At 41.7% G+C, this 25,795-nt stretch overlaps 1 protein-coding gene across 1 annotated transcript in view; it reads left to right on the top strand.

Moving 5' to 3' along the window:
* The window catches only part of hspa9 (heat shock protein 9), a 34,650-nt gene extending 9,063 nt beyond the window's left edge, over positions 1–25,587 (top strand). Inside the window, exons 5-15 of the mRNA XM_079670598.1 lie at positions 8,238–8,362; positions 10,693–10,766; positions 15,025–15,131; positions 15,608–15,863; positions 16,078–16,287; positions 16,599–16,826; positions 19,288–19,510; positions 20,416–20,510; positions 21,002–21,094; positions 23,424–23,564; positions 24,249–25,587. Coding sequence (XP_079526724.1) covers positions 8,238–8,362; positions 10,693–10,766; positions 15,025–15,131; positions 15,608–15,863; positions 16,078–16,287; positions 16,599–16,826; positions 19,288–19,510; positions 20,416–20,510; positions 21,002–21,094; positions 23,424–23,564; positions 24,249–24,356 — 1,660 coding nt within the window. The 3' untranslated portion in view covers positions 24,357–25,587. The remainder of the gene's footprint in view (positions 1–8,237; positions 8,363–10,692; positions 10,767–15,024; positions 15,132–15,607; positions 15,864–16,077; positions 16,288–16,598; positions 16,827–19,287; positions 19,511–20,415; positions 20,511–21,001; positions 21,095–23,423; positions 23,565–24,248) is intronic.
* The last annotated feature ends 208 nt before the right edge of the window (positions 25,588–25,795 follow it).

Raw genomic sequence — 25,795 nt, 5'->3', positions numbered from 1 at the left:
TACAATATATATCGCGATATTCTGAAATGTCCTCTAAACATTTTTTTTTGTATTTAACCCCTTGGTGTTTACAGTCACGCCAGTATGATGATTCTAGTAGTCCCTGTAACATATGTCTGCATTAAAAAAATCGACTAATAATGAAGAAAATTAACACTTGTTGCAATAGTAATTTATGCACGAACTACTACTTGTACTACAACATTTGAATCATCAGTTCTTCCTCATTTTCCTCAATTGTTCATATTTGGTTTATTAAAATAATGATATTGTGGTCATTGTTCAAAAATGTCTGCTATTATGAGTAGTATTATTATTATTAGTATAATGTGCTTTCTGTCTTCCTGTCATTATCAGGAATTAGAAATGTAATGGCTATGTATTAGATTATAACCTTCATTATCCTAAACTGCTGGGACATTTCCCTAAAGCCAATACCTTTTTATATTGTCTACTCTTCACTTACTTGTCAGCATAGGTCGGCATTGATGTACAGAGCCGACAGAAGACCTTGTTTATATTGGCATCATATTGAGAGGTGCAGCCAGTGACGCGTCCTAAAACCAGGAAGTAAGCTGCTGGTTCCCTCGACAAAAAGCAATGGGATTTCTCCATAGGGTTTTGGAAAATAGCTGGAAATAAGGTCTGTGGAAAACAAACCTGTTTGATAAATGCACGTTTTGTTCAGCCGGATAATATCCACATGTCTACAATAGTTTTATAATTTTCGAAATCATAAATCTAATCGATAGATTATAAAAGGGTTTTAGGACGCGTCACTGCACCACTAGAAAACAACTCCATCGATCAAGCTGGCTGAAACTTTCTCTCCCTCTTCTTCTCATGCTCCCTGTTACTCTCCTTTAACTCCTCCGGTGACTTTCTTTTATTTGAAGATAGTTTTTTGCCCGGCGCTCACGGGCAAACGGGAGCCTGCTCGCGCTGGCTCCCGTTTGCCTTTCACCCAACAACGACAACCGCCTCACGAAACGCTATGTTGTAGCGTTAATAAACGAAACAATTTAACAACATTGCTTGTCAAAGTACCTATACCACTGGACAATCTTTTTTTTTTAACCAATATTTTTAGTGGCCCGAGCGGGCAAGTGGAAAGTACGTTATGCTGGCCCGGGGTGTCCAAATAGTGCTTCCGAGCCAGCGGGCCATTTATAATGCCGAGCCCTGCTCTCTGTCACTGTGCATGTGTGTAATGTTTGTGTGCAAGTTAGACGGGGCCTGCGTGTGTGACTGTGTCTGAGGGAGAAAGGAAAGCTCATTTTGGCCGCGGCGGGAAATTGATTTGACAACATAATACTCGACGTTCACGATGTGGTCATTTACGACATCGCATGGAGTGCAATCCACGATGTATCGTGTAAACTCGATATATCGCCCAGCCCTAAAATGAAGGCTGGATAATCAGCTCACGGCATATACAGTGGGGCAAAAAAGTGTTTAGTCAGCTGCCAATTGTGCAAGTTCTCCCACTGAAAAAGATGAGAGGCCTGTAATTTTCATCCTAGGTAAACTTCAACTATGAGAGACAAAATGGGGGGAAAGAATCCAGGAAATCACATTGTAGGATTTTTAATGAATTAATTGCCTGCATCTGGTGCTGAGTTGCTATATTCCTTTCATGAACCACTTCCTGATATTCATTGTTGCAGATAAATATAAATGATAATAGCCAAACTAACCTAGCAAGAGTAAATTCCTCGATAAAATAATTATTTGGTCACCTACAAACAAGATTTCTGGCTCTCACAGACCTGTAACTTCTTCTTTAAGAGCCTCCTCTGTCCTCCACTTGTTAACTGTATTAATGGCGCCTGTTTGAACTCGTTATCAGTATAAAAGACACCTGTCCACAACCTCAAACAGTCACACTCCAAACTCCACTATGGCCAAGACCAAAGAGCTGTCAAAGGACACCAGAAACAAAATTGTAGACCTGCACCAGGCTGGGAAGACTGAATCTGCAATAGGTAAGCAGCTTGGTGTGAAGAAATCAACTGTGGGAGCAATTATTAGAAAATGGAAGACATACAAGACCACTGATAAACTCCCTCGATCTGGGACTCCATGCAAAAATCCCAGAACCACACGGGGGGACCTAGTCAATGACCTGCAGAGAGCTGGGACCAAAGTAACAAAGGCTACCATCAGTAACGCACTACGCCGCCAGGGACTCAAATCCTGCAGTGCCAGACGTGTCCCCCTGCTTAAGCCAGTACATGTCCAGGCCCGTCTGAAGTTCGCTAGAGAGCATTTAGATGATCCAGAAGAGGATTGGGAGAATGTCATATTGTCAGATGAAACCAAAATAGAACTTTTTGGTTAAAAACTCAACTAGATTTGTTCGGAGGAGAAAGAATGCTGAGTTGCATCCAAAGAACACCATACCTACTGTGAAACATGGGGGTGGAAACATCATGCTTTGGGGCTGTTTTTCTGCAAAGGGACCAGGGCGACTGATCCGTCTAAATGAAAGAATGAATGGGGCCATGTATCGTGAGATTTTGAGTGACAACCTCCTTCCATCAGCAAGGGCATTGAAGATGAAATGTGGCTGGGTCTTTCAGCATGACAATGATCCCAAACACACCGCCCGGGCAACGAAGGAGGGGCTTCGTAAGAAGCATTTCAAGGTCCTGGAGTGGCCTAGCCAGTCTCCAGATCTCAACCCCATAGAAAATCTTTGGAGGGAGTTGAAAGTCTGTGTTGCCCAGCGACAGCCCCAAAACATCACTGCTCTAGAGGAGATCTGCATGGAGGAATTGGCCAAAAATACCAGCAACAGTGTGTGAAAACCTTGTGAAGACTTACAGAAAACGTTTGACCTCTGTCATTGCCAACAAAGGGTATACAACAAAGTATTGAGATGAACTTTTGTTATTGACCAAATACTTATTTTCCACCATAATTTGCAAATAAATGTGATTTTCTGGATTTATTTATTTTTCTCATTTTGTCTCTCATAGTTGAGGTATACCTAGGATGAAAATTACAGGCCTCATCTTTTTAAGTGGGAGAACTTGCACAACTGGTGGCTGACTAAATACTTTTTTTCACCACTGTTGGTTCAAGCAGGGGTCAAGTGATATTTGTATAGGTGGTGTGTGGACCTCACATCCTCTAGGGGGGTCCTCACCTCTAGGGGGGTCCTCACCTCCTCTAGGGCAGGGGTTCCCAAAGTGGGGATCGCGAGATGATTACAAAATAAAAATGATTAATTAATTTTTTAATTTTTATTATTAATACAGTGTTTCACCTAGGATGGAGTCATAGCAGTGGTGCGAAGGCATGTGGGCCCAGCATAATGTGAGCGCGGAGCGGGTGGAATCTTTTTTGTGTGTGCGAAGTGTGCCCCGCCAATTTGTTTCTGTGTCAGCACAAGAAAGGCTCTTGAGGCCTAGTACTAGGGCCGGTTCTAGACAATTTGCTGCCCTAGGTGAGATTTTAGGCGACATTTTATATGTAAAGAATAAATGAAAAATCTCTACAAAAGACAAATACACTGCAAAAACAGAAACTTATTGACATAGGTAATAGACGTCAAAATGGCTTCAAATGTATTCAGTATTGTATGAACATGTTTGAATTGGGGGGTGGACGTGACATCCTCTAGGGGGGTCCGGGGCAATGTCTCAAGATTTAGCAAAAATACACCTTTATTGAACAGACAGTAACACAAATACTACAAATCCACATAACAAACAATAAAAAATGGAAAAAGAGTCCCCACTTATTATTATTTTAAGAAAAAAGATTAAAAAATCTTCTTTTTTTTGGGTACCTGGCTGGCACCCCTAGCAGCGGCGCTCATATTTCAGCAGCGGCGCTGCGTCGCCACTATTTGTATATAGGGGAAACACTGTAATAATAACATTTGCATAAACATTTTCAGGGGCGGACTAGCCATCTGTATAATTTGACAATCCACGAGCGCAGCGTTTCTCAAACTTTTTCATACCAAGGACCACTTAACCAATAAAAAATACTCATGGACCACCTAACTCCACAAATATCCAAAAACAATAGGCCTGCTTACCCATTCCAACAGTATATAACAAATTACAGCCTAATAATGACAGCTTAACCTTCTCTATATCGCCTCGTTCACACATTAAATCAACAATAGAAATACAGATTGCATTTAATTCAAATGCGATTTAAAATCCTCAGGTTTTACACCTTATTATGAAATATAGACTACATTTTATTATGTAGTATTATTTTAAACACGAGTTTATGTCCGAGCCAACAGACTCACAGATTGTTGGCTACTGAGAGATATGCGAAATACACCGCATGTAGGACGACACAAACCTCCGCTGTGGATTTTCAAAACAAAATACAATAAAACTATGGTCGCAGGTCCAAGTTTAACTCTCTGAGGCCTGCATGGTCTGTCTCCAAAACAAAAATGAAAAAAACGTTTATGCAGCCCCAACAACAGCCTCTGATCATCAACAGACTTCATGCAATGCTTCATCAGATGCATATATTAGATTATAATCTCTATCTCACTCCTAAAACATCTAAATCTACTTTCAGCATGGATAAATGTTCATAAAATACATCCATTGTTGGTTCTATATGCTTCTTGAAATCCTAAAAAACACATCACTCTTGAATTGTTTTTACGGAAACAGAGGGGTTTTAGGTTGCCATAAGGCTGTTGACGGTCTTATTATAGGCTGCATCCATTGGTTGGTTTTGTGGCACATTTGTAACGCTGTGCCAACTTGGGCAAGCATGCAGGCAAACTTGAGGAGCGCACACAGGGTGGAGTGAGGTTGAGCGATGGAGAGAAAGGGAGAGAGAGAGTGAGCGAGGCAGATGGCGTGTGCAGCGGTCTGCTTGCGCACAGAGCCGGAGTTTTGGAGAGAGCCGGCTTGAGTCAGAGTCAATTTCTCTTCAAAATATAATTGATTGCCAGCCTCCCTTGTCCCTGGCAAATCAGTTACGTTGGTAACGTAACTGATTTCTTCTAATGTGCCTGCCTGCATCTGGCGCTGAGTTGCCATATTCCTTTCATGAACCACTTCCTGATATTCATTGTTGCAGATAAATATAAATGATAATAGCCAAACTAACCTAGCAAGAGTAAACTGACAGGTTGCTGTGCCGCATCTCACTCAAACACCCACACGACTCAACCCAGCGAAAAACCAGTCTCGCGCGCAGCCTTTCATTCAGAATTTCATTCAGAATTTCATAGCAAAATAAAAAAATTATATTAAACTAATCTTTCAACATAGTTTAAAACAAAAATAAATATTAGGACAGAGCCCTACAAATAACAACCATAAACATAATAATAAAAACAATTAAAGTGTTGTATTCAGCCCTGATTAAACCCCCCCGTCCCGTCCCCCCGTCCCCGTTGACAGACACCCCTGCTCTAGGTGGGCCAGGGGCATGCTCCCAAATATTGAGAGCAACATTAAGAGATCTATGGAAACAGATCTCAACACCCATATGAAACAGAACTGTAAACAGATTTATTATTTCTTTATGGATATTTTACAAATCACTCTCCTTTTAAACTTTATCCTTTTTTTACTTTCATATAGTATTTGAAACCTGTTTTTCATTTATTCTCTTATTTTTTCATAACTATAATGATCATATAAACGTGTGCCTCGGAAATAATTGTTTACATTAATGGTGACCAAACGTTTGAGACCCACTGAGATAACTTAGACTAAAGTGAACTATCTAAACACTGAGAGTCCTTTAGTTCACTGAGCCTCTCAGTCGGACAGGAGAGGACTCTCCTCCGCGTAGCTCGCTAGCACCAGAAGTTAACAACAACGATCTCCGGCACCGGTGTGCTCTCTCTCCGTGTAATTCATGTCTAAAATGAAACGGATTAAATTTGAGTAAAACAGGTCTTTATCACTCTACTTTCACCACAGCCGGGACTGAGATACGTTGGGACTGAATTATGACTTCATATTACATACCAAGGTTCATGTGATGTGTACAAATACAAATGGAGCATTCTAACTTTTTTTTCAACCAACTATTTATATAAATATAAGAAACTGGAAAATCTCTCTATTTACAATATTAAACATCAGCATTTTCAACCAACTATTCATTAAACATTTCAAGACAGTGTCAAGGTCTTTGTCTGTCTTCCAAGACAGTGGGTCTGGCTGCTGTGTAGGTGGGGGTGATGGTGCATGGGCTGCTGTGGGGGTGGGGGGTACAAGTGCTATACGAGACCTCCTTGCTGGCTGGGTTGAAGGTGATGACTGTGGTGGAGCCTTTGTGCTGAGGTGTATGGTGGCAGCCGCAGATGGAAGTGGAGGCAGCTCTAGTGATGCTGGTCTGCTGGTCCTTGGTTATGATGGCTCTGGTGGAGGCCCTTGAGCCACAGTAGATCTTGACCTGGGGGCCGGCACAGATGGATGTTCTGGCTGCTGGATAAACGCCGTCTGTGGACCACTAGGCCCAGGCAGCTGTGAAACATCTCTGTTAAACAAATTAAAATGTAGAACAATAATTACAACTAATTTCATTGAAATAAAGTTAAAATAAAATTTTGCTCAAGCACAAATAACAATGCACACATAAAAAGAACATTTGGGAGGTGGGGTAGTAGTCTCTGAGGGATTATTTGTATCATTTACACACCAAAATAAGGTTTACACATTAGAGATGTGCATCTCCATCACTGGGGCCGATGCGATGCTCGTCTCGATACCTTGCCAACGATACATTTGAAGCTCCAGGCAATGCGATACGATTCATCTCTGTTGAACTGTTACAGTTTGATATGATTTGATTCAACATTATGCAATTCAACACGATGCAAAATAATGATACTTGAATATGGTACGACAGAGGATTTTGTTTTATTCCTTTTTATATAGCAAATCATAAATTAACAAAAAAGTGCTTTAAATATTTTTGGTTCTCTACTGCACATCCCATCATGCAGTTTCTTTTTTGCCTTGACAAAAAAAAACACTTGGACCTCTCTCAAACTGGCCTTTTCACAAGTGTAGTAGTGTTCTCTGTCTCCAGAGTACAGTACCATTTTATAACACCTCACAGTTAAACAAGTTAAGGATGCATTGCCCATGATTAACAATGTGCAAATAACAACTACCATAGTGCAATGCCCATACAGCTGCCAGCCTGATGTGCTTAACACTCATTCATAGGCTAACTCACCAGTGAGCACTGGTTTCTATTAGGGATGCCAGCGATTTTTCGAATATTCGTTATTGTCTCCATAATCGAAAATTATTATTTTTTTAATTCGATTTTATTTATATATTTTATTTGTTTTTCTTTTCTTTTTTCCTGGCTTAGTTTCAACCAAAATATAGACTAATGCTAATAATAGTAATAGTATTAATAATTGTAAATGGCCCTTGGCCACACCACCAGTTTGTTTTACTGTAAACTTGCTTTACTTTCACGAAACACATTTTTGGTGATAACAAACAAATGTAACAAAGTAACATATTTACCAACACATGCTCTACGCCACTACATACTTATATTTAAATGTGTGCTACGTCGGTTCAGCCATTCTCCGCAAGGTTTTTTTTAATTGGTCCATGCGCAAAGCATTGTGGGGATTTTAAGGACGCGAAGTCTACCCATGTAAATTTCCCCCAAACCAAGGACGCGGCCTCGGTGGAATTCCAAGTATGCTGGAGATAGGAACAGTACTTCGGCGGCACTCGATGACGTAGCATCCTTGAAATATTGGCTTGGAAGCCAGTTTCCTCGTGATGGAGAAACGGCCACGATCTCTCTCCACAGACGTCAACTGATGGCAGACACGTTGTTTATTTTTTCTTTCTTGGTGGGTAGGTCCTTAGTGATTTCTCAAAGTCCATTGGTCATTTCAGACCATCATGGCTGCCGGCCGAGATTTCCTTGACGGACACACGAATCCACCAATCCCACACAGTGTAAAGTCAAGCTGCTTTGAGCGGCCATATTGGCTGCTGTGCCCTGGTTACCGTCTCACAGGAGATACCGCTGGAAAGCTACACTTCCACCGACTCCGCGCATATCTGAATCGTATTTCTACTCCTTATAATCGAAAATATATGATTTAATTACGTAAATGATGCGTACCTGGACGCGCCGGTGCGTCCACCGACTCCAGAGGGTTAAAGAAAAAATGACTGAACGGATAAACAGATGAATAAACCTGATTCATTAGCCTAAAGATGTTAAATATGCCTTTTTTCTATTCACAGGAAGAACGTCCCCTACAAGATTGTGCGTGCTTCTAACGGTGACGCCTGGCTGGAGGCTCATGGGAAACTGTACTCCCCCAGCCAGGCTGGAGCCTTCGTCCTGATGAAGATGAAGGAGACTGCAGGTATGAGCAAACAGTGCCAGTGTTTCTTTGACGTTTTATTATCTATCAGTGATGCAAATTATTCGCTTTACGGCGCCTCCCGCTTTTTTGGGTGACTTGTGTAATTCGTGGAGAACCAAAGAGTTTTCGTTTTGGGGGGGGGGGGCGGACAACGTCTCACTTCAAAAAAGAAGAAGAATAAATCTAGATCGCAAAATAATTAAACAAGCGAGTGCCTGTTTTTCCTGGCCAAGGACAGGTTCATTGAACACAACACGAGCGTAACGTGTCTTCACGTCGTTATGTCTCGTCTGAAAGGAGTAACGGAGAGCATCGGAACGCCGCTCCAGCTCTTCAAATATTGCAGTACCCATAAGGAGCCGTACACATGCCGCAGTGTTTGCGTGGCTGTGTCTTTAGTTGTAAGCACAGTAGGGCTGTCCCGAATACCATTTTTCGGGCTCCGGATATTTGGTAGTAATGAGCAGCGAATATTCGGTGCGGAGATCCGAATCCGAGACACCTGACAACACGCTGTTAAGCAGAAGCGCAGAAAGAGCATACTATTACGATTTATATTTATTTATTGTCTCAGTACTCGCAAACATTAAAACTAAATGTGTCCTCTGTAGGTTAACTGTAGGGTCTGCTGTATTGTTAAGGATGTTGATGGCGGGGATGCACCTATGGACACAAGTTGTTATTATTAGGCTGAGCTAATCAACTTTATGCCAATAATTGCCTTAGCCCCAGATTTTCCCACATTACTCCTATTATTTTCACTATTCGGATAAAATTAAAAAAACTAATACAAAAAACAATTCGGTTGGTTGCTTGCAACTATTTTCCAAGCAAAGTAAATGCACGTTTTTATCATGTGTAACGTTACTGTTTAAACGGCGGATAAAGCAGCTTCATCATGGCAACTTGACAACAGCTAAGCTAGGCTACTACTTAAAGCATCCAGGTGACTTTTCAGAGTTGTTGTGCCACCTTGGTAGGCCAGTTTCTTATCGCATATTTGGCACATATTCTTCTTACCGTCGTCCAATTTAAAATGGTCCCATACAGCTGAAGTCTTCGGCATTTTGTGGGTGAAACGAGGTGAAGCGTGCCGTGTGCGTTCGTGACTGAGTGAACGCGATGTCAGGAGCACAGGCTGAGATTGTATATATTTCCGCATTTTAACAGTGCAATTCAAAAGTATAAATATAATATAAGAATATGGCAATTTGCCTTTATTAATAGCATAGATTTAGAAAAAAAAAAACGAATATCCGAATAATGAAATTGAAACCCGAATAGTTGGCCAACGAACGAATATTCGAATATTCGGGTACAGCCCTAAAGCACAGTGGCGATCCGTTGTTATTAGTATCTGGTTAGCTAGCTATGCTAACGAATTTAAAGAACTTTTTTACAACCAGGTGGAAGAGAGCTCTCTCCTGAGAGGCTCAAATAACCTCAGCTCAGTGAGGTTAAGGCACACCTTGATATGATCATTATAGTTATTAATGAGACATTAGAGACTAAATTATTAACAGGTATAAAATACTATATGACAGTAACAAAAAAAAGTTGTTAAAAATAACAAGAATAGAGTTTGAAAGGGGAGTGATTTGTAAAATATCCAAAAAGAATAATCTGCTTACAGTTCTGTTTCATATGGGTGTTGAAAGATGTATCCATAGATCTCCTCATGTTGCTCTCAAAGTGCACCAGATTGATGCTTTTAACTTCAATATTAAGAAATAAATCTTCCCGGGGGGGCATGCCCCCGGACCCCCCGAGAGGAGGTTAGGTCCCCCCCACTTAAATCATGTTCACATGGATAGGATACTAAATACATTTGCACGCATCTTGTGTCCATATCTTTCTGTTTTGGTGGTCATGCCACAACCGTGCACGTGAATGCACGCATGCATGTGTCAAACATGAGTCATGGTGAGATATCTGGATTAAGAGGTTGCTTTTTCTTTGCACAGCATGAAAGAAAGGCCAAATGAATAGGCTGTGATTTTAGTTTTTTAAGCAGAGGTTGAGTTCAATAATTTGTACGGCCCTCGGAGGATGTTGGACAAATCGAAAGGAAAAAGGTTCCCCACCCCTGCTGTAAATAATAATAAAAACCCTTGATTTATAACTTAACATCTCTGTCTCCTATTGATCAGAGTATATTATAAAGAATAGCCAGTTAATTGAAGCATTATAGCACAGGCCTTTGTCAGATGGTATATTACGCTGTTGTTCTTCTGCTTCGAATAGTTCTCTTTTTTCACCATACCTGTGTTTGCATCACTGATCTATACATGAGCCCTGGTTATAGTAATGATTTTATATTTGTGTTGCAGAGAACTTCCTGGGAACCAAAGTGAAGAACGCTGTGGTCACTGTACCAGCATACTTCAACGACTCCCAAAGACAGGTACGCTCACACACACTCAGCATGATGCTCTGATGGACCAGTCTGAATCCATTTGGTCAGTGGAGTTGGTCTGACTGATGAATCCTATGAAATAAAAAAAATATATATATTTAAGCAATAGCTCACGACAGGCCGTGGTATATGCTCATTATATCACAGCTAAGGGGCGTGGTTTGGCCCGACGCGAAGCGGAGGGTCGACAACCCCCTTAGCTGTGATATAATGAGCATATATCACGGCCTGAAGTGAGCTATTGCTTTTATAAAACGGTTACCAAGTGTGGCAATATGAAAGAAAAATACACACTCTAATTTAAATAGTTTTTATTAGTAAATAATGATGTTCAAAATAAAATAGTCCCTCCGTTGCCTTCTGCACAAAACATAGTGCAATGTGGTTGCTATGCAACAACACTAACAGCAAGCGAACATATTAGACAGAGAGCGTTGATCCATTATTTGGCTGTTTATTTACATTAATGTGTATGTTGCTGTTTATTGTGCAGCCACTGAAAAACTGTCCAGCATCAGTAGCATGGCTTACGTGGTCACTTGTAGAGGTTTGTCGAGGCTGTTGCTTGGCGTGGCGAGAATATTGCTCCACTTTCTCCGGTCCCTGAGATTGGGCTTCCAGTAGCTCTGGAGAGAGCTTTCGCACCTGTGGCCACTAACGGTCATAATTTCTCTGCTTTGTTTCAAGACCCGCATCAGAAAGCTTTTGAACGGTGGTACTTTTCCAGTTGGTCTACCTGCTCTTCACGTAGCTCTGCATGCCGTCGTTTAGGTGCTTTTTTTTCTGGAGATAGGCACTGCTCAATCCACTCCTCAATACTATCGTAAGACCCCCCCGGAGGTCGAAGTTAATCTTAAATGTTTCCATTTTATGCTTTGTAAGTTTGTTTCGTAACGGAAGAAATTAAATATATTTATAAAACTGATAAGTCAAATCAAGCAATCTGATTGGTCGATAGCGTTTTTGCGGACCTCTTTGATTACAGATTTGAAAACATCGTTGCTTGCTTTGCTTGCTCCGAGTCCGACCCTTGTCAATTAACTACAGGGGTCCCTCAGGGCTCGGTTCTTGGTCCCCTCCTCTTCTCCCTGTACACAAACTCGCTCGGGTCTGTCATTAGCCCGCATGGTTTTTCATACCACTGCTACGCTGACGACACCCAACTAATTCTGTCCTTTCCCCGCTCAGAGACCCAGGTCATCGCACGCATCTCTGCTTGCCTAGCAGACATCTCTCGGTGGATGTCTGCTCATCACCTCAAGCTCAACCTTGACAAGACTGAACTGCTCTTCCTTCCGGGAAAAGATTGTCCCACTCTTGACCTAACAATCAACATCGGCACCTCTGTTGTTTCCCTGACTCAGACTGCAAGGAATCTGGGTGTGGTCCTAGATAACAAACTGTCCTTCACTGCAAACATCGCTGCTACAACCCGCTGCTGCAGATACACGCTTTACAACATCAGGAGGATACGTCCCCAGCTGACCCAGACATCAGCGCAGATTCTGGTCCAGGCTCTCGTCATCTCACGCCTAGACTACTGCAACTCCCTCCTGGCTGGTCTACCTGCATGTGCCATCCGACCTCTGCAGCTCATCCAGAATGCAGCGGCTCGTCTGGTCTTCAACCTTCCCAAATTCTCCCACACCACACCGCTCCTCCGCTCCCTTCACTGGCTTCCAGTAACTGCTAGAATCCACTTCAAGACACTGGTACTTGCGTACCATGCTGCGAATGGATCTGGCCCTTCCTACATCCAGGACATGGTTAAACCGTACACCCCAGCACGTGCACTCCGCTCTGCATCAGCCAAACAGCTCGCTGCACCCGCACTGCGAGGGGGACCCAAGTTCCCGTCAGCAAAAACATGTGGGTTTGCTATCCTGGCTCCAAAATGGTGGAATGAGCTCCCCATTGAAATCAGGACAGCAGATAGCTTACACATCTTCCGACCCAAACTGAAAACTCATCTCTTTAGACTCCACTTCGAGCGATAGAATTACTAACAAAGCACTTATATACTAATAAAGGGCTGGCTTTCTAAATGCCAGTTGAGTAGCACTTGAAATGTTTGGCTCTATGAAACCTGATGTACTTATATGATTCTGTTTTCTTAAAGGTTGTATCTTCCTGGTCGAATGCACTTATTGTAAGTCGCTTTGGATAAAAGCGTCAGCTAAATGCAATGTAATGTAATGTAATGCTTGCTTTAAAAGTAGCACAATTCATTATGTTAAACCTTCAAAAGTATCTAGATATCCCTGCCCTAATGCCAAAGGAACTGCACACTGAATATATTTTGCCGTTTGATGTCGATGTCTGGACCACTGCGTAAAAAGGAGGTTTTCTGCCCCGTTTCTTCTCCGCTGCTTTCTTGTTCCAGTTTGAAGCAGTTTGCTTTTCGGCCCAACGGTATACTGTTTTTCTCAGACGCGGCGGGATACTGACTTGTTGTGAAAAGTAACTTACAATTCTACCCGTGGTATACGCTCAGTATATCACGGCTAAGAACCAATCAGATTGCTTGATTTGACTTGTCCGTTTTATAAACATAAATAAATGTGAGCACTATAACAATCTGATAAGCAATTATCTTTCAGAAATAACAGCAGACATCTCATGGGTTTATCTAGAAAAATATAGTATGAGGTTGCTAAAGTCACTTCCGTAATTGTTTTTGACGGAACAATAATTCTTTACGTCCTCTACAGAAAAAAGGACAGTAAAAGAAAAGGTCTAATTCAGAAATCACAGTTTAAGTGTAAGCGTGCTGCCTGCCGCTCGTCCACCGGCAGACCTACTGGACATCCATCCCCTATTTGTTCTAAACTTTATAAAAACAAATATGTCTCTGGCGGTTTATTTGACACGATTTTCATATTTTTTGTGTAATTAGAGTTTTTGACGAAAAAAATATATTGTTTTCGAAGGACACGCATGGATGTACACTGCAGTGTGAAAGGGCGGCAGACAAATAAAGATTTTGTGTATCCCTGGTGCTGCATTAAAAGTGTGGACAAAATATTGGCAATCCAGAACCTCACAATATTCTCAAATATGTTTTATTTAGGGCTGGGACTTTAACGCGTTAATTAAGATTAATTAATTACACAAAAATTAACGCGTTAAAAAAATTAACGCATTTTAATCGCACTTATTTTTGCACCGCGGAACGTTTCTCACTGGATGAGTTTCAGGGGTACCGATTATACTGGAGCACCAACTAACGTTCATGATTTCAGACAACAACAAACCACAGTGAACAATAGTCAAACATGAACGAAGAAGCTGATGAGACCGCTTTGGTTGGTCCCGTGGATGGGACATTTTGTTTTTAAAAAACGGACAGATGGAAGCGTCAATAAGAGCACGGTTGTTTGCAAATTATGCAAAAAGGAATTCGCATATCACGCAGCACATCATGCCTCAAGTATCACCTCAATGCAAAACATATAGCGGCTAGCGTGGAAGCTAGCGTGGATGTTAGCCCGACTCGGAGTACAAGGACCCACACCCAATTCGCGTTGATCAAACGGTGGCCTATGCAACAGAGATTTTATTTTTCATCAGGATATTGGAAGAATAGGAGGGATTGAGGGCAATCACTGGCACTTTTTTATTTTATTTTAAATGGTACACTTTATGTTGAACTATTTATTACGTTGTTGGTGCAACTGGCACTTTTTATGTTGAACTGTTTATTGTTTTGGCCAAGGTTATTGAGATAGTTGGACTGAAATTGATTGGATTTTTTAAATCAACTGTTGGTAAATCAACAAAGTCTGTTCTGGCCTCTGAAGCAACAGAGAGATGCTTTCTAATAGTCAGGGTTTCCAATGTTCTGAATGTACTTGAAAGTATTGTGTTTTACTTAAAAAACAAAGTGTTATAGTTTACAGAAGGTCTACCTACCTATAGGCTACCTGAATCTCTGAAATGTACTATATTCCTAAATATGCTATTGCTACACTTTATGGCAAAAATTGCACTTTTCTGTTGGTCTTGGTTAAGTACCACCTTGAAAAAAATAAACAATGTTTTGTTGCTTAAGCTTATTTATTCAGTCAATATTCAATGGTATACTAAAATCCATGTGAAAAAAATTGCTTCTCACTGTTCTCAGGTCAAATATTTATGTGATTAAAAATGCGATTAATTTCGATTAATTAATTAAAAAGCCTCTAATTAATTAGATTAATTTTTTTAATCGAGTCCCGGCCCTAGTTTTATTGTGTTGTTTTTTTAGGCTACCAAAGATGCGGGTCAGATCGCTGGTCTGAACGTCCTGCGTGTGATCAACGAGCCCACAGCCGCTGCTCTGGCCTACGGTCTGGAGAAAACTGAGGATAAAGTGTAAGTGGAGAATTCATTCACGGGCCAAATTCTGTTAAAGAGAAAACCAAAGAACTGTTCAAAAAGCAATCAAAGGGTAAAAGTAGAAATTAATGTATTTCAAAAATCTGTAATAACTTATTTTTCTTGAATGTAATTAGAAAAATAAAGGTAGATAAATTACAATTTAGGGTCCTCTCAGTTGAAAGTTTACTTATGTTTAATATAAATGACTATTTATTGTATTTGTAGAAGAAGTTTGTATGTCTGTTTTTGTGTATGTGGCTTTAGTGTGTAAATGGGTATTAAGATTATATGCGTGTGTGTGGACCCCAGAAAGAATGTCCATTAGTCATGCTAATGCTAACAGGGATCATAATAAAGACGCAAGAGGGGCCTGGTACTGAAGGACAAGTGATGGTGGAAGAAAACACTGTCCGGTCATTTCTTCAGCTTTTGATGTGCCAGTGTTATTGAAATGACCTTTCCGTTTCCAGTATTGCCGTCTATGACCTGGGTGGAGGTACGTTTGATATCTCTGTCCTGGAGATCCAGAAGGGGGTTTTTGAGGTGAAGTCTACCAACGGAGACACCTTCCTTGGAGGAGAGGACTTCGACCAGCACCTCCTCAGACACATTGTCAAGGAGTTCAAGAGAGAGTCTGGTGTGGATCTGACAAAAGACAACATGGCTCTGCAGAGAGTCCGGGAGGCTGCTGAGAAGGCCAAGTGTGAGCTGTCCTCTTCTCTGCAGGTAACATAACCCTCAGTCCCTCATGCAACAGGCCTCAAGTCAAAATACACTTCATGAGCAATTCATATTTATACCTAAAAACATTTTGGCATGCTCTTTATTCTTCACTGATTTAATATGTTATTAAATATCAAGAAGACTCCTTTTAGTGAGTTTTTTTTTTTATTAAAATGTTTTCCTGTTTATTTAAAACACTGGATATTCTCTCTTCCAGACGGACATCAACCTGCCCTACCTGACCATGGACGCCTCCGGCCCCAAACATCTGAATATAAAGCTGACCCGCTCTCAGTTTGAAGGCATCGTGGGTGACCTGATCCGACGTACAGTGGCTCCCTGTCAGAAGGCCATGCAGGACGCTGAGGTGTCCAAGGGAGACATCGGGGAGGTGCTCCTGGTGGGAGGCATGAGCCGCATGCCAAAGGTAAACACACCGTGTACAACGCGGTTACATCCACAACAATACTGTTTCTAATTAGTCCAGAAGCTTTCCATTATTATATTGAGTATTCTAATGTTGAAATACTTTTGATTTATTAAAGAGCAAAGTTAAGTGAGACCAAAATCAGTCATCTGTTTCCTCTCAAAAAATGTAATACTAATAAAAGGCTCCCTACTTGCTTGCAAATAACCCATTTTAGGAGATTTTCCCCATAGAGAAATGGCGTTCTGTACGGAACAAAGACGAACGTACTCGCCAGAAGTAACCTGAATGCATCATTGTTTCTCCTGCAGGTTCAGCAGACGGTGCAAGATCTGTTCGGCCGTGCGCCCAGCAAATCAGTCAACCCCGACGAGGCCGTTGCCATCGGAGCAGCCATCCAGGGTGGTGTTTTGGCCGGTGATGTCACTGATGTGCTGCTGCTGGATGTGACACCACTGTCTCTGGGTATCGAGACCCTGGGCGGTGTCTTCACCAAACTCATCAACAGGAACACCACTATCCCCACCAAGAAGAGCCAGGTACTGACAGATGCTTCAGCTTTATAGTGAGCTGTTAGCCTCTTTGCCATTTAAAAAAAGCTGTTGGCAGGTGTAAAAAAAACAAACATATATATATATTTAAAAAAAAAAGTGTATACATCAGAGTTCCTGTTAGAATATTTTTTCGCCGGTCAACATGTCCGTTAAAGTTGAAATCTTCCGGACTAAATGAGAAAAGTGCCAGTCAAAGGTCAACTTTGTTATTTATTGTGCTTTAAAACAAATTGATATGGTTCGATATTAAACAAATTAATTATAGTAGATTAACAACATTATTCAAAAGTGAACAGTAACTTACAATAACACGGGAATAATAACACGGGAATAATAAACGGAGCGCTCTCTCCCTCTCCTGACAGCCCGTCAGTATCATGCAGCTCGCGGATCAGTAATGAGTGACTCGACAGTAAAACTAAACATATCTATGACTAGTTTAGGTAGTTTGAGAGGTAATTAAAATAGCTACGTGTGATATTCCAGGGTGTCCGCGGGGTCTTAAAAAGAACTAAACGACTACGGTAACGGGCCCCAAGGTGGGTAGACCGGCATACGCAACACTCTGGGGGTCCAACGGCTCCGTGTGTAAGCCCGGGCCTATATGATCATTTTCTGATAACGATGAAATAGCCCGCCTCCCTCTCCCCATGTCTCCTGCTGCTGCTGGGCTGTCAGAAGAGGGGGAGGAAAAGAGAGGCAGTCACCGTTTATTAAATATTATTATATTATTATACAGAGAACAGAGTCGTTATCAATTTGTTTTAAAGCTCAATAAATAACAAAGAAGACCTCTGACCGGCACTTTTCTAATTTTGTACGTTAGATTTAAACTTTAACAGACATGTTGACCGGCGGAATTTTTTTTTAACAGAAACTGCCGCACGGTCCCCTCATTCCTTGGAAGAGGCGGAGAGGTGGGTGTTTTTCCATCTGCTGGTGGACTACCTGAGAGATATACAGCAGGAGAACACGCCGTCCACCGCGGAGAATAAACAGAAGGGCAACCATAGCGACCATGCTCCGGGGTCTTCTTCGCTGCTTTTGGTGTATTTCGGGCCGCAGAAGCGCCACTTACAGGCCTGACATATGTACTACATCGTTTCCAGCATTTCCAGCGGTCTAGTGTGAACGGACACGTTAATGAATCGAATGCGTGTGAACGGAAGCCTTTTTTTGCGCTTGCGAATGCGTTTTACCGTATGCGTCCTCCCGTATGCGTCCTCGTGGGGCCGGGGTCTAAGCCAAACTATATCCGGTCACAGAGATCTGCTATTTTAAAGTAAAGTCAACACATATCGACCCTAATATAGTCTATATTAAGAACGAGAAAAGTCTTAACATATATATCCTTTTTTGTAAACATATGACAAATGTGTGAGGGTGATGACGTCAGAGCATCGTTCTATGTGCCAGGGCTTAGCCCCGGACAGCCCCAACCCAATTTAACCCCTGGGTATTTGTGAGGGAGCTCCTGTATGGCATTACCCCGCTGAAGCTCACCAAAGTTTAACGTATGTCATAGTTCAAAGTTTTGTCAATTGTTTTGTTTATTGGTCAAATACAGGTTTCTGAGGAGTTTTACTGGAATGAAAGAGCACAGAGTACAGAAGCAACAAAGCAGCATACTGCATTAAACCTGACCTTCACAGAGAGGTTGAAGTTCATGTGGAAAGGATGCTTCAGTGCTCTGTCTGCACTCTGTTTAGTTTTGCTGTCTTACAATCAATATAGTAAATGTGAGGCAAAGTGTGGTGCTAATGTAACCGGTTAGAAATCAAAGTTGCGATGAGATCTTAAAATATATGGAAAGGGTCTTAAAAGGTATTAAATTTGACATCAGGATTCCTGCATATACCCTGTATTCAAACCTGAAGTGTGTGTTTTGTCCGCTCACCACTGCATGTGATCATGCAGAACTGCTTGTCGACTCGTCAGCAGCAGCTGATCTCTCTCTCCCGTCAGATTAGACTTCACTCGCGTTTATGTCCATATCGATCAGATTCAGCTAGTTATAGCTAATGATATGACTACCTGCTTATTAAAAGACACCTAAACAATAAGCGTCGCTATGCAACCGGGTGAGGCCACAAAGTATAGCGCAGCATTATGCATTTGTTTACATGCCCACCGGAACCCCGAGGCATTACCAACAGATCAACGCACAATCAACCCAGACAGGACATCTCTTTCTCCATATTAAGTGTTAGACATTAAAATGGACTATTCTTGTCTGTCACATACTCTTTTGTCTGTCACATAAGTTGCGCAAGTTGCGCAACTGATGCGGTATTGCGCTAAACGGAAATGATTTTGAACGGACACTTTGACCGGAGAGATTTAGATTTGCCGGTCTTCAGCATATTTTACCGGTCGTAGTCCGGTAATTACCGGCTAACGGGAACTCTGGTATACATGTCCTAATGTATCTCACTGCTCCCTCCAGGTGTTTTCCACAGCAGCTGACGGTCAGACTCAGGTGGAGATCAAGGTGTGTCAGGGGGAGAGAGAGATGGCTGCTGACAACAAGGTGATGGGTCAGTTCACTCTGGTGGGACTCCCACCCGCCCCCCGCGGTGTTCCTCAGGTGGAGGTCACCTTCGACATCGATGCCAACGGCATCGTCCACGTCTCCGCCAAGGACAAGGGAACGGGCCGGGAACAGCAGAGTGAGTGTCACGTAATGAGCTGAACATACATCAAGAACTTAAGAATTGTGTTCACATGACTGCTAAGTCTTCCGTTAGATTGAATATTCAATATTAATATTAATATGAATAGAGTGGAGCAGTGAGGACATATTTCTGTAGGCCCACCAGGAAGTTAGCATCACAAGGATCCCTCGACAAAAAGTTTTGCGAATATCAACAAATGAGGATCTGTGGCAAACAATCATTTGGTTTCATGACAGTTGCACTATATTACAATAAAATACATTTTAATATAAACATACGTTGAAGAAAATATGTGCAAAGAAATAGTAATGTTTATGATACTGAACTCCACATATTAACACCACTTTGTGATTTTTGAAGCATAAATGCAATTGCCAGAAATAAAAAGGTAACGTTGGGCTATAAACAAACTACATCCCGGCCTTATGGCTGTGCATCAACTCTGCTTATGTTGGGTGTGATGATGGTTAGTAGTCTCATTTAGTCACTTGTTAGCAACCACTGTTTTATGACGTTGTAGAAGCTTCAGACATTCACCTGTTGGGTATTTACTTGCGTATTTATATCGTAGAACAAAACCTGAAAATCTCTTCAGCTTGTGTAGACCTCAGATCTTAATTCGGGATTCTAGCCCAAAAACTTCAGGACGATGGAACCAGATGTTGTAAAATGCTGACTCATTTCCGGGTTCTAGGACTCATTCTTGCACCAATCTATACATGTAGCTACATAAACAAACAGTGAATGTTTGGTTTAATCCAAAGGTTCGTTAATGAGTTTGGTTTAGAAGAGCATTTGGGGAGCTCAATGTGTCTCAAAAGACTGTGTTGATATTAGTTGAAATGGTCCGATGTAAATGTGGAGCGGCTCTTTGCTGAGCGTCTCTGCTCTCTCCTCAGTTGTGATCCAGTCATCAGGAGGTCTCAGTAAAGATGACATCGAGAACATGATCAAGAATGCTGAGAAGTACGCAGAGGAGGACCGCAGGAGGAAGGTAAAGACCGGAAACGCTGAAGTGCATTACCACCACAACAATGATTCCATTTATTTCGAAGTGGCTTTTAAGACGCAAGTCCAGGTTGATTTGGCTCAGAGTTTCAGTAGTTCCATAGAATGTCCCTTATTTCTGCCCCCTCACTGACGGGCAGTAGACGGTGCATATATCAGCACAGGTACTATATAATACAATGCACCATGTAAAGAACTCTAAACATTAGAATATCATAAATATACTAAAGTATATACACATGTTAAACTACTATACTAGGGATCTTTAACAACATCTTTTCTTTGTTACATATACTGCAAATATATTAATATTGCAATACTTTCATCAGAGGCTCAATCACCATGATTGTTTGTCATTAGACCATAGTCAGACTCTAGACATTTGTTTATTTACATGAAATCTTCCAGTTTGAGTAGTTGGAATCTCTCATTTACAGATCTGTTAGCTCTGTGTCTAACTAATTTGATTGTTGACAGGACCGTGTGGAGGCCGTCAACATGGCTGAGGGCATCGTCCACGACACAGAATCCAAGATGGAGGAGTTCAAGGACCAGCTTCCTGCTGATGAGGTAACATTACTCTTTGTTGTTCAAACTAGCAAATACACAACTCAGCATTTTTCACCTCCTTCGACTCCACTTCGAGCAATACAATTACTATCAAAGCACTTATATACTAACTAAGCCCCCTTATATACTAACTAAGCCCCCTTATATTATTATTACATTATTATTACATTGCATTTAGCTGACGCTTTTATCCAAAGCGACTTACAATAAGTACATTCAACCAGGAAGATACAAACTTGAAGAAAACAGAAAGTACATCAGGTTTCATAGAGCCAAACATTTCAAGTGCTACTCAACTGGCTTTAGATAAGGCAGTCCTTTATTAGTATATAAGTGCTTTGTTAGTAATTCTATCGCTCGAAGTGGAGTCTAAAGAGATGAGTTTTCAGTCTGCGCCGGAAGATGTGCAAGCTATCTAGCTATTTCAATGGGGAGCTCATTCCACCATTTTGGAGCCAGGATAGCAAACCCACGTGTTTTTGCTGATGGGAACTTGGAACTCACAGCGAGTCGTTTGGCTGATGCAGAGTGAAGTGCACGTGCTGGGGTGTACGGTTTAACCATGTCCTGGATGTAGGAGGTAGGGATGCCAGAAACTGACCATGATCAAAATCGAAAATCGGACAGCCCTGGCGAATAATAATCGATTATTCGACGCTGTCCGCCCTTCCGCCCGCAGGGTGCAGCAGTCTGCACTCTGCGCAGCCTGCGCTGCTGGCTTCCTCCAAGTTTACAGTAAAACAAACTGGTGGTGTGACCAATGGCCATTTACAATTATTAATACTATTACTATTATTAGCATTAGTCTATATTTTTGGTTGAAACTAAGCCAGGAAAAAAATAAAAAACATAAATAATAATAAAAATATATATAAATAAAATCGAATTAAAAAAAAATATTTTCGATTATGGAGACTGTAACAAATAATCAAATAATCGCTGGCATCCCTAGTAGGAAGGGCCAGATCCATTCGCAACATGGTACGCAAGTAACATTGTTTTGAAGTGGATTCTAGCAATTACTGGAAGCCTGTGAAGTGAGCGGAGGAGCGGTGTGGTGTGGGAAAATTTTGGAAGGTTGAAGACCAGACGAGCCGCTGCATTCTGGATGAGCTGCAGAGGTCGGATGGCACATGCAGGTAGACCAGCCAGGAGGGAGTTGCAGTAGTCTAGGCGTGAGATGACGAGAGCCTGGAACAGAACCTGCGCTGATTTCTGGGACAGCTGGGGACGTATCCTCCTGATGTTGTAATGTGTGTATCTGCAGTAGGAGCTATGTTTGCTGTGAAGGACAGTTTGTTATCTAGGATCACACCCAGATTCCTTGCAGTCTGAGTCGGGGAAACAACAGAGGTGCCGATGTTGATTGTTAGGTCAAGAGTGGGACAATCTTTTCCCGGAAGGAAAAGCAGTTCAGTCTTGTCAAGGTTGAGCTTGAGGTGATGAGCAGACATCCACTGAGAGATGTCAGCTAGACAAGCAGAGATGCGTGCGACGACCTGGGTCTCTGAGCGGGGAAAGGACAGAATTAATTGGGTGTCGTCAGCGTAGCAGTGGTATGAAAAACCATGCGGGCTAATGACTGATCCGAGCGAGTTTGTGTACAAGGAGAAGAGGAGGGGACCAAGAACCGAGCCCTGAGAGACCCCTGTAGTTAATTGACAAGGGTCGGACTCGGACCCTCTCCAAGTAACCCTATTGGTGTGGTCTTTGAGGTATGAGGTGAGGAGGGAAAGTGCAGAGCCTGAAACTCCAAGTTCTTGGAGAGTGCGAAGGAGGATCTGATGGTTCACCATGTCGAATGCAGCAGACAGGTCCAAAAGGATGATGACAGAGGAGAGGGAGGCTGCTTTAGCCGTGTGAAGTTCCTCAGTGACAGCAAGGGGGGCAGTTTCTGTTGAGTGACCTGCCTTGAAACCAGACTGGTGCGGATCCAGAAGGTTGTTCTGATGGAGATAACAGGAGAGTTGTTTAAAGACAGCGCGTTCAAGTGTTTTAGACAGGAACTTATATACTAACTAAGCCCCCTTATATACTAACTAAGCCCCCTTGTATACTAACTAAGCCCTTATATACTAACAAAGCACTTATATACTAATAAAGGACTGGCTTATCTAAAGCCAGTTGAGTAGCACTTGAAATGGTTTAGCTCTATGAAACGTGATGTACTTATATGATTCTGTTTTCTTCAAGTTCTTATCTTCTTGGTCGAATGCACTTATTGTAAGTCGCTTTGGATAAAAGCGTCAGCTAAATGAAATGGACCCCTCATGTATTTTTCGCACGAGCCATCTTTATTCATTCCCGTTTCCTCTCCTTCCGTCCTCAGTGCACCAAGCTGAAGGAGGAAATCACCAAGGTCAAGGACCTTCTGGCCAACAAGGACTCAGAAACGGGAGAGAACATCAAGCAGGCGGCCACCACCCTGCAGCAGGCCTCACTCAAACTCTTTGAGATGGCTTATAAAAAGGTAGGAACATGTGTGCTAAACATATCCCCGCGCAGAACTGTCATTTCATTCCTGTGGAAAAAAACCATTGTATTTTCATACCTTTTGGGAAAATGTAGATTGAATTGCTACTCAATTCAAACTGTTAAATGTGACTACTAATGAGGGCAGTAACTAACAAATGGTATATCTCTTATTAAAGATCGATTTTTTGGGGGGCTTTTAATCTAGACCTGTTGTACTATCGCCAGACAAAGAAAAGCAGCTCACAATGTAACACTTACCTGGGTGTTGGTACCTATTTTGGTCATGTTGATTACTGTTTCATATCAGTTCTTGATTTCAAATTGTTTCAAAACATTTTGGATGCTTATTTTTTATATAGTATTTGCCTTTTTATTTGATTTTAGATTTTAATTCACAATTCACACATTTATGAGACTTCAATTCAGTTGCTGTTAACCAAAACTATATTTGATATTTTTCCATGTGCAGCAGAGCGTATATGACTGAAAAAATTGTTTGGTATATACTAGCAATTACTGGTAATAGATATTTGGAATAGTACAGAGTAAACACTGTCTTTATTTTAGTAACAAATGCCATGGTTCTCACTGACCTTATTGGCGAGAACGATTATATTATCAGTTGTAAATTAAGTGTTGGCAGTTTGAGTGACAGTGTCGCCCCCCCCCCCCCCCACAGATGGCAGCAGAACGCGACGGTAGCGGCGGCGGCGGCAGCAGCAGCGACGGCAGCAGCGGTAGCAGCTCGGGCTCTTCAGAGGGCGAGAAGAAGGAGGGACAGCAGTAGATCTTTCACTTGTGTGTCAGTGTTTCCATGACAACGGTGGACCCTTGAGTGACGAGCTGAAGTCATTCTCACTATAATATATTATTCTACTGTGTTTTGGCAGTAAAATCCTCTAGCGAAATGATACATGTCAATGTAGGCTCCTCCATGTCTGTCTGTAATTTAATTGTCAAAATCAAAGTGTGTTTATTTTTACACAGCTGTTGATTTACATTCTGAGGTAGTGAAGGTTCTGTTTTGTAGGGTCCATGTGGTTCTGCTCCATCCTCTGAAGAAGCCTGTCCATGGCTCTGATCATTTCATGTTTGTACCAGTTGAGTGGAGGACAGCCCTACGCAGTCTACATAATGTAATATTGTGCTCTACATCAGTTATAGCCATCTTGTTTTTAAAAGTGCGCTCATAGCAACCTGGAGGTGGGAAGTTACTGTATAAAACACTTTAAATACATGAGCCTTGTTCTGTCAGAAACGTGTCACTTCTCAGTTGTCCTGGGGTCACTCAAAAGTTCCAAACCAATGCACATCTGTGATAATAATTCATTACTGTCACGTTCGAGATCTGGAATTATGATCATATTTGTCCTTATTTCTTCAACAACACGAGGCTTGCTACATTGGGGCTTGTTTTGTTCATATCTGACATTTTTAAACTGCCGATGGACATTATTGTAGAGAAGCAGTGATAAGGGGGAAGGACAGAAAATAAATAAATCAAATCTGTGGATGAGGTCAACCTTAGGTTTTCTTTTCTCATTTAATAAGAATGTAAAGCCTTGATTTGTGAGAACCCCAATTATTATTTTTTATATTTGCGTCCTTACTCGGCGTTCTGACTGAAACCACGTCTGAAAGATCTGCTGGCTAAACTAGCAACACAATCATCTGATTTTGAAATGGAACAATTGAAGATGAGGCCTGGGTTTACTTCAGACAGATACTGGAATGCAGGATGAGCCTGGCCCTGTCATGCCTGCGTTATGAAGTGTTGTTTCTGCCACAAAGTGCTCTGTGCAGTGTACCATCTGCTACTGGCTTGCCTGATAATGTTCAATTTGGCTCTACTCTTGAAAAGAGCGGTGAGGCCAGCAGGACGCAGCGTGTGGAACTGAATTAGGGGACGATTTGTTTTCTTTTTGTGTGTGGGCGGGATTATATAATGGAGTGGAAAGTGAGGGCCAAGATAATAGTTGCTGTCTTTTCTAATAAAACATCTCAAATTTGAAATGTTACCCTGCTGTTTCATATTCCTTGGTAGTGCATTCTAAAGTTTACTTAAATCTGTCGAGTCCTTATGTTTTAAATATCCCCTATTATACTGTTTTTCATCAATATATTACAGGTCTCAGATATATACAGAACATGTCTCTGAAGGGTTTGACTCCAAACACCAAACGGATCATTGCAGCATCCCATAATCCCCTCTGTTTCAGCCCTGTT

The sequence above is a fragment of the Notothenia rossii genome (assembly GCF_949606895.1).
Source record: "Notothenia rossii genome assembly, chromosome: 3".
Lineage (NCBI taxonomy): Eukaryota > Metazoa > Chordata > Actinopteri > Perciformes > Nototheniidae > Notothenia > Notothenia rossii.
The sequence above is the reverse complement of the archived record's forward strand: the minus strand, read 5'-3'. Positions and strand labels throughout refer to the sequence as shown.